Raw genomic sequence first — 14,557 nt, forward strand, 5'->3', positions numbered from 1 at the left:
GGACACTGTGTTAACAAACCTCCAGACGAGCTTCAATGTCATACAACTCTCCTTCCGTGGCATCCAGCTGCTCTTAAACGCAGGGAAAACTAAATGTGTGCTATTGAACTGATCACTGCCCGCACCTGCTCGCTTGTCCAGCATCACTACTCTGGACGGCTCTGACTTAGAATACGTGGACAACTACAAGTACCTTGGTGTCTGGTTAGACTGTAAACTCTCCTTCCAGACTCACATTAAGCATCTCCAATCCAAAATTCAATCTAGAATTGGCTTCCTATATCGCAAACAAAGCATCCTTCACTCATGCTGCCAAACATACCCTCGTAAAACTTACATCAGTGATGTCATCTATAAAATAGCCTCCAACACTCTACTCAACAAACTGGATGCAGTCTATCACAGTGCCATCCATTTTGTCACCAAAGCCCCATACACTACCAACCATTACGACCTGTGCGCTCTCGTTGGTTGGCCCTTGCTTCATACGCGTCGCCAGACTCACTGGCAACAGGTTATCTACAAGTCTCTGCTAGCTAAAGCCCTGCCTTATCTCAGCTCACTGGTCACCATAGCAGCACACACTCGTAGCATGCGCTCCAGCAGGTATACCTCACTGGTCACCCCCAAAGCCAATTCCTCCTTTGGTCGTCTTTCCTTCCAGTTCTCTGCTGCCAATGACTGGAACGAACTGCAAAAATCACTAAAGCTGGAGACTCACATCTCCCTCACTAGCTTTAAGCACCAGCTGTCAGAGCAGCTCACAGATCACTGCACCTGTACATGGCCCATCTATCTACCTACCTCATCCCCATACAGTATTTATTTATTTATCTTGCTCCTTTGCACCCCAGTATCTCTACTTGCACATTCGTCTTCTGCACATCTACCATTCCAGTGTTTAATTGCTATATTGTAATTACTTCGCCACCATGGCCTACTTATCTTACCTTATTTGCACTCACTGTATATATACTTTTTGTTTTATTTTGTTCTACTGTATTATTGACTATGTTTTGTTTATTCCATGTGTAACTCTGTGTTGTTGTATGTGTCGATTTGCTGTGCTTTATCTTGGCCAGGTCGCAGTTGTAAATGAGAACTTGTTCTCAACTAGCCTACCTGGTTAAATAAAGGTGAAATAAAAAAATAAAACCGGCTGGTATAGAGGTTCTGGATGGCAGGGCCTCAATGATGTACTGGCTATACGCACTTCCCTCTGTAGTGTCTTGCGGTCAGATGCCGAACAGTTGCCATTCCAAGCAGTGATTCAGCCAGTCAATATGCTCCTAATGGTGCTGCTGTAGAACCTTTTGGGGATCTAAGGGTCAAATCATTTCGGAATGCTGAGGGAGAGGAGAGGTTCTTGTACCCTCTTCATGGCTGTTTTGGTGTGTGTTGACCATGAAATATCTTTAGTAATTTGGACACAGAGGGACTTGAACCTCTCAACATGCTTCACTACAGCCCCGTCAATGTGAATTGGAGCATGCTTGGCCCTTCGTTTACTGTAGTCCACGATCAGCTTCTTTGTCTTGCTGAAGTTGAGGGAGAGGTTGTTGTTCTGGCACCACACTGCCAAGTCTCTGACCTCCTCCCTAGAGTCTTATCGTTGCTAATGATTAGTCCTACCATTGTTGCGTTATCATCAAACTTAATGATGGTGTTGGAGTCTAAATGGTGCTGGCCGTTTTATGGGCTCCATTCTGCGATGATCTTAAAAACATTTTTTAATAATGTTTCCCCCATCATTCTCTATGACCAAAAATGTCTTATGGACATCAGAACAGCGATCACTAACCTCAATTTGGATGAAGAATTCTACTTCAATGACAGGACATACTGCTCACCTGGGACCAGGCCATTATCCCCGACACTCGGAAGCAGAACATATGGTAATATAAGGCCGACGTGGGGGCAGCCTGATAAAACTATGGAGGTGTTCTATTGGCAAATGTACAGTTACTGGAGAATGAACTAGACAAGCCCCTTTCCAGACTATCCTATCAACGGGACCTGAAGAACTGTAATATCCTATGCGTCAAGGACAGCAGTTGCGCAATCTCTAATTTTAAGTAAGTATCGAGATTCTGCTTGCCTGTGTTAGAATACCTCCTGATAAGCTGTAGAACATACTATTTTCCAATAAAGTTTATATCTGTATTCTTCGTAGCTGTATACTGACCAAACCGATGCTGGCAGTAAGAGCAGACTCCTAGTGGCTGGTGATTTTAATACAGGAAAATTGAAATTTCAATTCCATTTATCATAATATGTGTATTGTGCATGTCTTCTTGTTTTTGTATTTTCGTGTTTGCTGTGCTCCCGCCTTGATTGATGTATCGTGTCACTAACGCCTTGCTGCTTTTGTAATGCAGGGCTCCCTTGTATAAGAGACATTTCCCCCTGCTTAAATAACAGTTAAATATCTAAAATAACTACATTATCTCTTTCTCCTTTAGTATTGAGAAGTACATTCCAGGCATGGCATTCCTTTTGGGGTTTTACCAGAAACATGCCACAAATGCCAAACATGAAGTTTCTGCATTAGTTGTTGCAGCAACAGCGGGCAGCATTGCTACGACGATCAAGCTCCCTGATGTGGGTAATACACTAACATTGGTTATAAATCTGTTTTTTATCCATAGTATTCATTTCTAAGACTCACTTTATAAAACGTTATAATGGCTTATAGAAAAAGACATGTTTATAAATGCTTTATGAATTGTTATAAATGTTAACCATTTAAATGTAATTGTAATTGTTATCCATTGTAATAAGGGCTACACGATTAATACAATTGTTGCATGCTCAATATCCATATAGTAAGAGGCTGCGATATTTTGAAACACCCCTTCTGTACAAAAAAAATTATATTTTGATTTATTGTTTGTCTTTTGGCCGCTTCCCAGTCCCTATCCCACACACACCAAACCCCACTTGAGCAGATAGTTCCTCGTGCTCGAGATTCACTTTGCATGCATGGACTAAAAAACAGCACACACTCAACACATTTTTCCAAACAAGCTTACCACTTTGCTTCTTAATATAAAACCCACATGTTTTTTTATATTATTACAGTGGCTTGCGAAATTATTCACCCCCCTTGGCCTTTTTCCTATTTTGTTGCCTTACAACCTAGAAATAAAATGGATTCTTGGGAGGGATTTGTATAATTTGATTTACACAACAAGCCTACCACTTTGAAGATGCTAAATATTTTTTATTGTGAGACAATTACGATAAAAAAACAGAAAACTTGAGCGTGCATAACTATTCATCCCCCCCCCCAAGTCAATACTTTGTAGAGCCACCTTTTGCAGCATTTACAGCTGCAAGTCTCTTGGGGTATGTCTATAAGCTTGGCACATCTTGCCACTGGGATTTTTGCCCATTCTTCTAGGCAAAACTGCTCAAGCTCCTTCAAGTTGGATGGGTTGCACTGGTGTACAGCAGTCATAAAGTCATATCACAGATTCTCAATTGGATTGAGGTCGGGCTTTGACATGGCCATTCCAAGACATTTCATTTTTATGGCTTGGGGGCAGTATTTCGACATCTGGATGAGAAGCATGCCCAAAGTAAACTAACTGTAACTCAGGCCCAGAAGCTATGATATGCATATAATTGGTATATTTGGATAGAAAACAGTCTAAGGTTTCCAAAACTGTTAAAGTAATGTCTGTGCGTATAAAATAACTGATATGGCAGGCGAAAACCTGAGGTAAATCCATCCAGGAAGTGGGATTTTTTTATCTAATGGGATAGGACCCAGATTGCAGTTCCTATTGCTTCCACTAATGTCTTCAGACATTGTTTCAGGCTTGTTTTTTAAATTAAGAAGAATGAGAGCTGGTTAGTGAACTGAGTCAGTGGACTGAGGTAGAATGCAGAGTTGGTTTGTGCGGGTGACTGAGTAAGCACCCTTTGTTGTTTTTCCTTTCTATTGAATACACTATTGTCCGGTAGAAATATTATCGATTATTTAGACAATTGACAACCTGAGGATGAATTATAAACATCGTTTGACATGTGTCGACAAACTTTACCGGTACTATTAGGATGTATTTATCTGCATGTTTTGACCGCCTTTGAGCCAGTGGATTACTGAATAAAACGTGAAACAAAACTGAATTTTTGGGACATAAAGATGGACTTTATTGAACAAAAAAAACATTTGTGTCGCTGGGACTCTTGTGACTGCAACCATATGAAGAACTTCAAAGGTAAGTGATTCATTTTTTTGCCATTTCTGACTTTTGTAATTCCTTTACTTGGTTGTAAGATGTTTGTATGCGCTTGTATGCTGGGCGCTGTCCTCAGATAATCACATGGTATCTTTTCGCATTAAAGCCTTTTTGAAATCTGATAAAGCGGCTGGGTTAACAAGAAGTTAATCTTTAAGCCGGTGTATTACACTTGTGTTTTTTAATGAATGTTTATGACTAGTTCTGTATTTTGAATTTGGAGCTCTGCAATTTCACCGGATGTTTTTGAGGTGGGTCGGATGTTGTTGTGTGTTGCTTTAGCAGTATGCTTAGGATCATTGTATTGCTGGAAGGTGAACCTCCCTCGCAGTTTCAAATCTCTTGAAGACTGAAACATGGTTCCCTCAAGAATTTCCCTGAATTTAGCTCCATCCATCATTCCTTCAATTCTGACTAGTTTCCCTGTCCCTGCCGATGAAAATCATCCCCACAGCATGATGAGCGTGATGAGAGATGTTGGGTGTGCGCCAGACATAGCCAGCAGAATACCAGACATTTGCCAGCAGCATACCACCCTGCATACCACTGCTGGCTTGCTTCTGAAGCTAAGCAGGGTTGGTCCTGGTCAATCCCTGGATAGGAGACCAGAAGCTGCTGGAAGTGGTGTTGGAGGGCCAGTAGGAGGCACTCTTTCCTCTGGTTTAAAAACAAATATCCCAATCCCCCAGGGCAGTGATTGGGGACACTACCCTGTGTAAGGTGCCGTCTTTCGGATAAGACGTTAAACGGGTGTCCTGACTTTCTGAGGTCATTGAAGATCCCATGGCACTTATCGTAAGAGTAGGGGTGTTAGCCCAGGTGTCTGGCCCTCAAACCATCACAGTCACCTAATAATTCCCATGCCCTGGCCTTAGTGTTTTCTTTATTATTTTGGTCAGGCCAGGGTGTGACATGGGTGATTTATGTGTCTTGTCTTGTCTAGGGGTTTTATTCGATTTATGGGGTTGTGTTTAGTAGAGTTGTCTAGGAAAGTCTATGGTTGCCTAGAGTGGTTCTCAATCAGAGGCAGGTGTTTATCGTTGTCTCTGATTGGGAACCATATTTAGGCAGCCATATTCTTTGGGTATTTCGTGGGTGATTGTTTCCTGTCTTTGTGTTTGTTGCACCAGATAGGGCTGTTTCGGTTTTTTCACGTTTATTGTTTTGTATATTATTCTATTTTCATCTTTCATTAAAGATGTATAAAGATAACCACGCTGCGTTTTGGTCCTCCTCTCTTTCACCAGAAGAAAACCGTAACACCCCCGTTTACAATTGGCTCATTCATCCCCCCTCCTCTCCCCTGTAACTATTCCCCAGGTTGTTGCTGCAAATGAGAACGTGTTCTCAGTCAACTTACCTGGTAAAATAAAGGATAAATAAAAATAGCATTTTTCCTTGATGGCCAAAAAGCTACATTTGAGTCTCATCTGACCAGAGTACCTTCTTTCATATGTTTTTGAAGTCTTCCACATGCCTTTAGCCTGTTTGGGCTAGGGGGCAGTATTTTGGGTTATACATCAGTTAACCTCTTCAGTCTACCCTCTACTTTTTCGAACATTCTGTTAAAAATAGCGCAACATTTCAGCGCCCTGCTACTATACCAGGAATATAGTATATGCATATGATTAGTATGTGTGGATAGAAAACACTCAGACGTTTATAAAACTGGTTAAATCACGGCTGTGGCTTTAACATAAGGTGTGTTTCATTGAAAAGTGCAGGAAAATCTGATCACTGAAAGTGGAAAAATATATCCATCCGCCGCTTCAACCCATTGTTATGGGCGAAAGACATTAAATATGGCTGAGGTTGCAGTACCTACAGCTTCTACACGATGTCAACAGTCTTGTCATTTGCCTAGGATTTGTTTCTTGGTCAAACGAACAAGAGACAGCCCATTTCTTCCGGTCTCGACCGGATATTTTGGTTGAGAAATAGACGGACAGTATTTCAAGATGGATCCCTATAGAAAACACTTCGTCTTGTGATTAATTTGATCGCTTATTAACATTTACTAATACCTAAAGTTGCATTACAAAAGTATTTCGAAGTGTTTTGTGAAAGTTTATCGTCGACTTTTTGAATTAAAAAAAATGACGTTACGTCAAACGCAATTTTTTTTTTTTTTTTTTCATTTATCACACAGTCTACATAGAACGATATCTAGGCTATATATGGACCGATTTAATCGAAAAAAAGACCCAATAGTGATTATGGGACATCTAGGAGTGCCAACAAAGAAGATGGTCAAAGGTAATGAATGTTTTATATTTTATTGTGCGGTTTGTGTAGCGCCGAATATGCTAATTATTTTGTTTACGTCCCCTGCGGGTCTTTTGTGGTGTTACATGCTATCAGATAATAGCTTCTCATGCTTTCGCCGAAAAGCATTTTAAAAATCTGACTTGTTGCCTGGATTCACAACAGTGTAGCTTTAATTCAATACCCTGCATGTGTATTTTAATGAACGTTTGAGTTTTAACTAATACTATTAGCATTTAGCGTAGCGCATTTGCATTTCCAGAGCTCTAGATGGGACGCCTGCGTGCCAGGTAGAAGCAAGAGGTTAAAAGCTTAAATTATTTTTTAAGTTATTTTTTGTCTGATTTACAATAGGCTTTACAGCAAAAGCATGCCATGCGATTGTTTGAGGACGGCGCACCACATCAAAATATTTTTCAACCAGCACATGCTTCATAAAATCAGGGAGCAGCATTTTCACTTTTGGATAAATAGCGTGCCCAATTTCAACTTCCTGCTACTCATGCCAAGAATATAAGATATGCATATTATATAGTAGATTTGGATAGAAAACACTCTGAAGTTTCTAAAACAGTTTGAATCATGTCTGTGAGTATAACAGAACTTATGTAGCAGGCAAAACCAAAAGGACTAACCATTCAGAATAAAAAAAATTGAGGTCTCTGTCTGTTCAGTGAATTCTCATTTGGGAAAATATATTTCTTAGGCACTTGTTTGCAGTTCCTACCGCTTCCATTGGATGCCACCAGTCTTTGGAATTTGGATGAGGTTATTGATTTGTGCAATGAAGAAGTACGGCCGTCTAGGAAATGGGTAACACTGTTGAGAGTTGCGAAAGACTTGAAAAGTAGCGTTGGTTTGTTGTGTTCCTGTATTGAACACAGATAGACCCGTCTTCAATTTGATCGATTATTAACGTTTAAAAATACCTAAGGTTGTATTACAAAAGTAGTTTGAAATGTTTTGGCAAAGTTTACAGGCAACTTTTGAGATACTTTGTAGTGACGTTGTGCAAATTGGAAGCTGTTTTTTTTCTGGATCAAACGCGCTAAATAAACTGACATTTTGGATATATATGGACGGAATTAATCGAACAAAAGGACCAATTGTGATGTTTATGGGACATATTGGAGTGCCAACAAAAGAAGCTCGTCAAAGGTAAGGCATGATTTATATTTTATTTCTGCGTTTTGTGTAGCGCCTGCAGGGTTGAAATATGCTACTCTCTTTGTTCACTGTTGTGCTATCATCAGATAATAGCTTCTTATGCTTTCGCCGAACAGCCTTTTAAAAATCTGACATGTTGCCTGCATTCACAACGAGTGTAGCTTTAATTTAGTATCTTACATGTATGATTTAATGAAAGTTTGATTTTTTATATCATTTTATTTGAATTAGCCGCGCTGCTTTTTCCCTAGCTTTTGGCCAAGTGGGACGCTAGCGTCCCCTATCCTAGAGAGGTTATTAACCAACTCTGACTCCCAGTACCAAAACTCAAAATGTGTCCTCGTTTGGGAAGAAACAAGCCTGAAACCTTGAACAAAGACTGTTGACATCTAGTGGAAGCCATAGGAATTGCAATCTGGGAGCTGGAATTGCATATGCCCCATGGATTTCCATTGTAAAAGCATGGGCTATCAAAAAGAAATGTTCCGGTTGGTTTTTCTTTGGATTTTCTCCTACCATATCAATTGTGCTATATACAGGTCAGTACCAGCGGTGGAGTATATCAGCATTGTTAGTTCAACAGCATGTTTTTAACCAGAGAGAAAAAGGCTATATTCTACAATAATTGGTGAATGTACCATTTAAATTTGTTCCTACTCTGTCCCAACCATCTCCTCTCTTACTTCGGCTGTCATGCTAAAGAAAACGGAATTCAAAGTGCTCGCTGTATTGCAACAATGCAAGTAGAATGATCATTTAATCAAATTTATTAAAAAAGCCCTTCTTACATCAGTTTGTCACAAATTGCTGTACTGAAACCAAGCCTAAAACCCCAAACAGCAAGCAATGCAGGTGGAGCATCACGGTGCCTTGGAAAAACTCCCTAGAAAGGCCGGAACCTAGGAAGAAACTTAGAAAGGAACGAGGCTATGAAGGGTGACCAGTCCTCTTCTGGCTGTGCCGGGGTGGAGATTATAGCAGAACATGGCCAAGATGTTCAAAGATGACCAGCAGGGTCAAATAATAATAATAACAGTGGTTGTAGAGGGTGCAACAGGTCAGCACCTCAGGAGTAAATGTCAGTTGGCTTTTCATAGCCGATCATTCAGAGTATCTTTACTGCTGTCTTTAGAGAGTTGAAAACAGCAGGTCTAGGACAAGGTAGCACGTCCGGTGAAAAGGTCAGGGTTCCATAGCATTAGACAGAACAGTTAAAACTGGAGCAGCAGCACGACCAGGTGGACTGGGGACAGCAAGGAGTCATCAAACCAGGTAGTCCTGAGGCATGGTCCTAGGGCGCAGGTCCTACGAGAGTGAGGGAGAGAGAGAAAGAAAGCGAAAAAGAGAGAGAGTATACTTAAATTCACACAGGACACTGGATAAGACAGGATAAATACTCCAGATATAACAGACTGACCCTAGCCCCCGACACAAACTATTGCAGCACAAATACTGGAGGCTGAGACAGGAGGGGTTGGGAGACACTGTGGCCCTGTCCAACGATACCCCCGGACAGGACCAAACAGCAGACAGAACCCCACCCACTTTGCCAAAGCACAGCCCCCACACCACTAGAGGGATATATTCAACCACCAACTTACTATCCTGAGACAAGGCCGAGTATAGCCCACAAAGATCTCCCCCACAGCCCGACCCCAAGGGGGGATGGCAACCCATACAGGAAGATCACGTCAGTGACTCAACCCACTCAAGTGACGCATCCCTCCTTGGGATGGCATGGAAGAGCACCAGTAAGCCAGTGACTCAGCCCCTGTAACAGGGTTTGAGGCAGAGAATCCCAGTGGAGAGAGGGGAACCGGCCAGGCAGAGACAGCAAAGGATCTCTACAGTAGATATCCCTGCCTCCAGCTGTTTGTTTATAAATTCTAGGGACAGTAAGGAGGTCTGCGTCTTGTGACTGTAGCGTACATGTAGGTATGTACGGCAGGACCAAAATCAGAAAGATAGGTAGGAGCAAGCCCATGTAATGCTTGTGGGTTAGCAGTAAAACCTTGAAATCAGCCCTAACCTGAAGTTAATTTAGTTCTTTATCCGGGTAGCTGGAAAGTAGAGCATTGCAGTAGTCTAACCTAGAATTGACAAAACCTTGGATACATGTTTCAGCATAATTTTTGGACAAAAATATTTTAATTTTTGCAATGTTACATAGATGGAAAAATCTGTCCTTGAAACAGTCTTGATATGTTAGTCAAAAGAGACATTAGGGTCCAGAGTAACGCTGAGGTCCTTCACAGTTTTATTTGAGAGAACTGTAGAACCATCAAGATTAATTGTCAGATTCAACAGAAGATCTCTTTTGTTTCTTGGGACCTAGAATTAGCATCTCTGTTTTGTCCGAGTTTCAAAGTAGAAGATTTGTCGCCACCCACTTCCTTATGTCTGAAACACAGGCTTCCAGGGAGGGCAATTTTTGGGCTTCACCATGATCATTACAATGATCATCCATTTCTATGATTCCAAAAGTTTACTGAAGTGTTTTGATCTACACTGAACAAAAATATCAACGCAACATGTAAAGTAAAATAAAAGATCCGAGAATGTTCTATAAGCACAAAAAGCCCATTTCTCTCAAATTTGTTTACATCCCTGTTAGTGAGCATTTCTCCTTTGCCATAATAATAAATCCACCTGACAAGTGTGGCATGTCAAGAAGCTAATTAAACAGCATGATCATTTCACATATTAACATTGTGCTGGGTACAAATAAAGGCCACTCTAAAATGTGAAGTTATATCACACAACAAAATGCCACAGATATTTAAAGTTTTGGTCACAGATACCTTAAAAAATTGCCCTCACAATGGGCCTCAGGATCTAGTCACGGTATTTTGGTGGATTAAAATTGCTATCGATAAAATCCAATTGTGTTTGTTGTCCGTAGTTTATGGAGCGTGCAATTGGCATGCTGACTGCAGGAATGTCCCCAGAGCTGTTGCTAGAGAATTTAATGTTAAATTCTCTACCATATACCGCCTCCAACGCTGTTTTAGAGAATTTGGCAGTACATCCAACCGGCCTCACAACCGCAGATAATGTCTATGACATCGTGTGGGTGAGCGGTTTGCTGATGTCTGCCAAATTTCCTTTGTGAACAGAGTGCCCCATGGTGGCAGTGGGATTATGGTAAGGGCAGGCATAAACTACAGACAATGAACACAATTAATTTTTGTCAATAGCAATTTGAATGCACACAAATACCGTGACGAGATCCAGAGGCCCATTGTGAGGCCCATTGTTTTTAAGGTATCTGTGATCAACAGATGCATATCTGTATTCCCAGTCATGCGAAACCAATAGATTCATTAGACGCTAATCTATTTCAATTGACTGATTTCCTCATTTAACCTGTAACTCAGTAAAGTCTTTGGAATTGTTGTGTTAATATTTTTGTTCTGTATATAATCCCAAGTAAAATTGCAATTCGATTTGTTGCCAATATTGTGCTGCCCTAATTGTAATACAAAATACATGCTTACTATTTATTAATATTCTTTATGCATGCTCATGGCCTATATTATAAAGTGTTTCTAGCTGTTTTTGGTGCTTTTCTAACTGTATGTTTTTGTCATTACATCAGTTGACAGTATATCATCAGGCGATCGCTATTCCAATCCAAGTGACCGATTTTGAGGACGGTCAACAGTTCATGGGAAACTCAACATTGGAGATGCATAAAGAGCTATAAGGTAAATTACAATAATTGTTTTTCGGTTGAAAAAAATGTGTACTGAGCTCAATTTATAAATGTACAAGTGACATTTATATACTTGATATGGATTGTTCTTGACGCCCCATTATTCCCCCGTCTTACTTCATTGGTGTTGTGCTCAAAACATCAGGGGCCTTTGTTTTTTAGCATAAAGGTTATGAATCATGTTGATTGTTTTACTAGTCTTACCATTGCCATTGTGTACTGCAGAAGGACAACTAAAGGAACAGAAATCCATGACCATGCAGTGAATCTTTTCATCAGCAATGAGGCAAATGGCATACATTTCTAAAAAGTGAAGATCTGTAGAAGGCAGACCATAAGTCTTATTTGTACAATAAGTGTTTTTGTGTTAAACTTTAATTTGGATATCATATCTGAAATCAATATTTTCAAAAGTCGACCTTTTTGCCTATTGATGTGAAATAAAATGGTAATCTGCATCATTCAAATTCTTTGAACATTCATTATTTGAAAGAATGTCGGTTTCATGAATATGTAAACATTATATTATATTATTCACAGATATTGTGAATTTTAATCAAAATGAGATCCCAAAATATAACTAGAATATTTGATTCAATTTTATGAAATTAAATGGAATCGTGTAGTAACCAAAGAAGTGTTAAATAAATCTAAATATATTTTAGATTTTAGATTCTTCAAAGTAGCCACCCTTTGCCTTGATGACAGCTTTGCACACTCTTGGCATTCTCCCAACTAGCTTCACCTGGAGTGCTTTTCCAAAAGTCTTGAAGTTGAAGTTCCCACATATGCTGAACAATTGTTGGCTGCTTTTCCTTCACTCTGCGGGCCAACTCATCCCAAACCATCTCAGGCAGAAACCAGATGGGATGGCGTATCGCCGGAGAATGCTCTTGTAGCCGTGCTGGTTAAGTGTGCCCTAAATTCTAAATAAATCACAGACAGTGTCACCAACAAAGCACCCCCACACCATTACACTTCCTCCTCCATGCCTCAAGGTGGGAACCACACATGCGGAGAACATCCGTTCACCTACGCTGCATTTCACAAAGACACGGCGGTTCGAATCAAAAATCTCTAATTTGGACACGTCAGACCATAGAACAGATTTCCACCGTTGTAATGTCTCTTATTTTTATTGGTTTCCTTTAGTAGGGGTTTCTTTGAAGCAATTCAACCATGAAGACCTGAGTCTCCTCTGAATAGTTGATTTTGAGATGTGTCTGTTACTTGAACTCTGTGAATCATTTATTTGGGCTGCCATTTCTGAGGCTGGTAGCTCTAATGAACTTATCCTCTGCAGCAGAGGCAACTCTGGGTCTTCCTTTCCTGTGGCAGTCCTCATGAGAACCAGTTTCATCATAGCACATGATGGTTTTTGCGACTGCACTTGAAACTTTCAAAGTTAATGACATTTTCCGAATTGACTGACCTTCATGTCTTAAAATAGTACTGTCATTTCTCTTTGCTTATTTGAGCTGTTCTTGCCATAATATCAACTTGGTATTTTACCAAATAAGGCTATATTCTGTATACTACCCCATACTACCCCTATCTTGTCACAACACAACTGACTGACAAACGCATTAAGAAGGAAAGAAATTCCACAAATTAACAAGGCACACCTGTTATTTGACATGCCTTCCAGGTGACTAATTCATGATTAATTTGGTTGAGAGAATGCCAGAACTGTGCAAAGCTATCATCAAGGCAGAGTGTTGATACTTTGAAGAATTTCAAATATAAAATACATTTATATTTGTTTAACACTTTATTTGGTTACTACATGATTAGTCCGGGTATCCATTTGATTAGCTGTTAAGCAGTTTTATGGCTTGAGGGTAGAAGCTGTTCAGAAGCCTTTTGGACCTAGACTTGCTGCTTTGGTACCGGTTGCCATGCTGTAGCAGAGAGAACATTATATGACTAGGGTGGCTGGAATCTTTGGCAATTTTCAAATCAAATCAAATTTCATTAGTCACGTGTGCCGAATAACACAGGTGTAGACCTGACAGTGAAATGCCTACTTACGAGTCCCTAACCAACAATGCAGTTAAAAAAATATGGATGACAATAAGAAATTAAAGTAACAAGTAATTAAAGAGCAGCAGAAAAATAACAATAGTGAGAATATATACAGGGGGCAACCGGTTCAATGTCAATGTGCGGGGCACCGGTTAGTTGAAGTAATGTGTACATGTAGGTAGAGTTATTAAAGTGACTATGATAACAACAGAGGTGTGAAGATGGGGAGAGAGTGGCAATGCAAATAATCTCGGTAGCTCAGAAGTCTTATGGCTTGGGGGTAGAAGCTGTTTAGTCCCAGGGTCCTTAGCTTATTGATGAGCTTTGAGGGCACTATGGTATTGAACGCTGAGCTTTAGTCAATGAATAGCATTCTCACATAGATGTTTCTTTTGTCCAGATGAGAAAGGGCAGTGCAATAGACATTTCATCATCTGTGGATCTGTTTGAGCGGTGTGCAAATTGGAGTGGGTCTAGGATTTCTGGGATAATGGTATTGATGTGATCCATTACCAGCCTTTCAAAGCACTTCATGGCTAAAGATGGGAGTGCTGCGGGTCAGTTTTCATTTAGGCAGGTTACCTTAGTGTTCTTGGGCACAGGCACTGTGGTGGTCTGCTTAACCTTAACAGATTTGTACCTTGTCAGCTCGGGGGGTTTGAACTTGCAACCTTCTGGTTACTAGTCCAACGCTCTAACCACTAGGCTACTCTGCCGCCCCAGAAGCTAGGGGACACGATTTTTAAGTTTGGAAAAATAACGGTCCCAAAGTAAACGGCCTATTTCTCAGGACCAGATGCTAGAATATGCATATAATTAGGATAGAAAACACTCTAAAGTTTCCAAAACTGTCAAAATATTGTCTGTGAGTATAACAGAGCTGATATTGCAGGCGAATCCCAGAGAAAAATCAAACCAGGAAGTGGCTTCTGTTTTGAAAACTCCATGTTCCATAGCCTCGCATTGCTCCATTTAAAGGGATATCAACAAGATTATTTTTCCTATCGCTTCCTCAAGGTGTCAGTCTTCAGTAATAGTTTCAGGCTTTTATTTTAAAAAATGAGCCAGAACGATAACATCGCGTCAAGTGGTCACATGAGTTTTGCTCGCGCAACAGAGTTTGGATAGGTATTGCTTT

At 40.4% G+C, this 14,557-nt stretch overlaps 1 protein-coding gene across 1 annotated transcript in view; it reads left to right on the top strand.

The window, feature by feature from the left end:
• The window catches only part of vtg3 (vitellogenin 3, phosvitinless), a 44,845-nt gene extending 32,989 nt beyond the window's left edge, over window positions 1-11,856 (top strand). The window contains exons 26-28 of the mRNA XM_035774609.1: window positions 2,463-2,601; window positions 11,278-11,386; window positions 11,620-11,856. Of these exons, the coding sequence (XP_035630502.1) occupies window positions 2,463-2,601; window positions 11,278-11,385 (247 nt within the window). The 3' untranslated portion in view covers window position 11,386; window positions 11,620-11,856. The remainder of the gene's footprint in view (window positions 1-2,462; window positions 2,602-11,277; window positions 11,387-11,619) is intronic.
• Window positions 11,857-14,557: the final 2,701 nt, after the last annotated feature.

This window comes from Oncorhynchus keta, chromosome 8 (genome assembly GCF_023373465.1).
Source record: "Oncorhynchus keta strain PuntledgeMale-10-30-2019 chromosome 8, Oket_V2, whole genome shotgun sequence".
Classification (NCBI taxonomy): domain Eukaryota; kingdom Metazoa; phylum Chordata; class Actinopteri; order Salmoniformes; family Salmonidae; genus Oncorhynchus; species Oncorhynchus keta.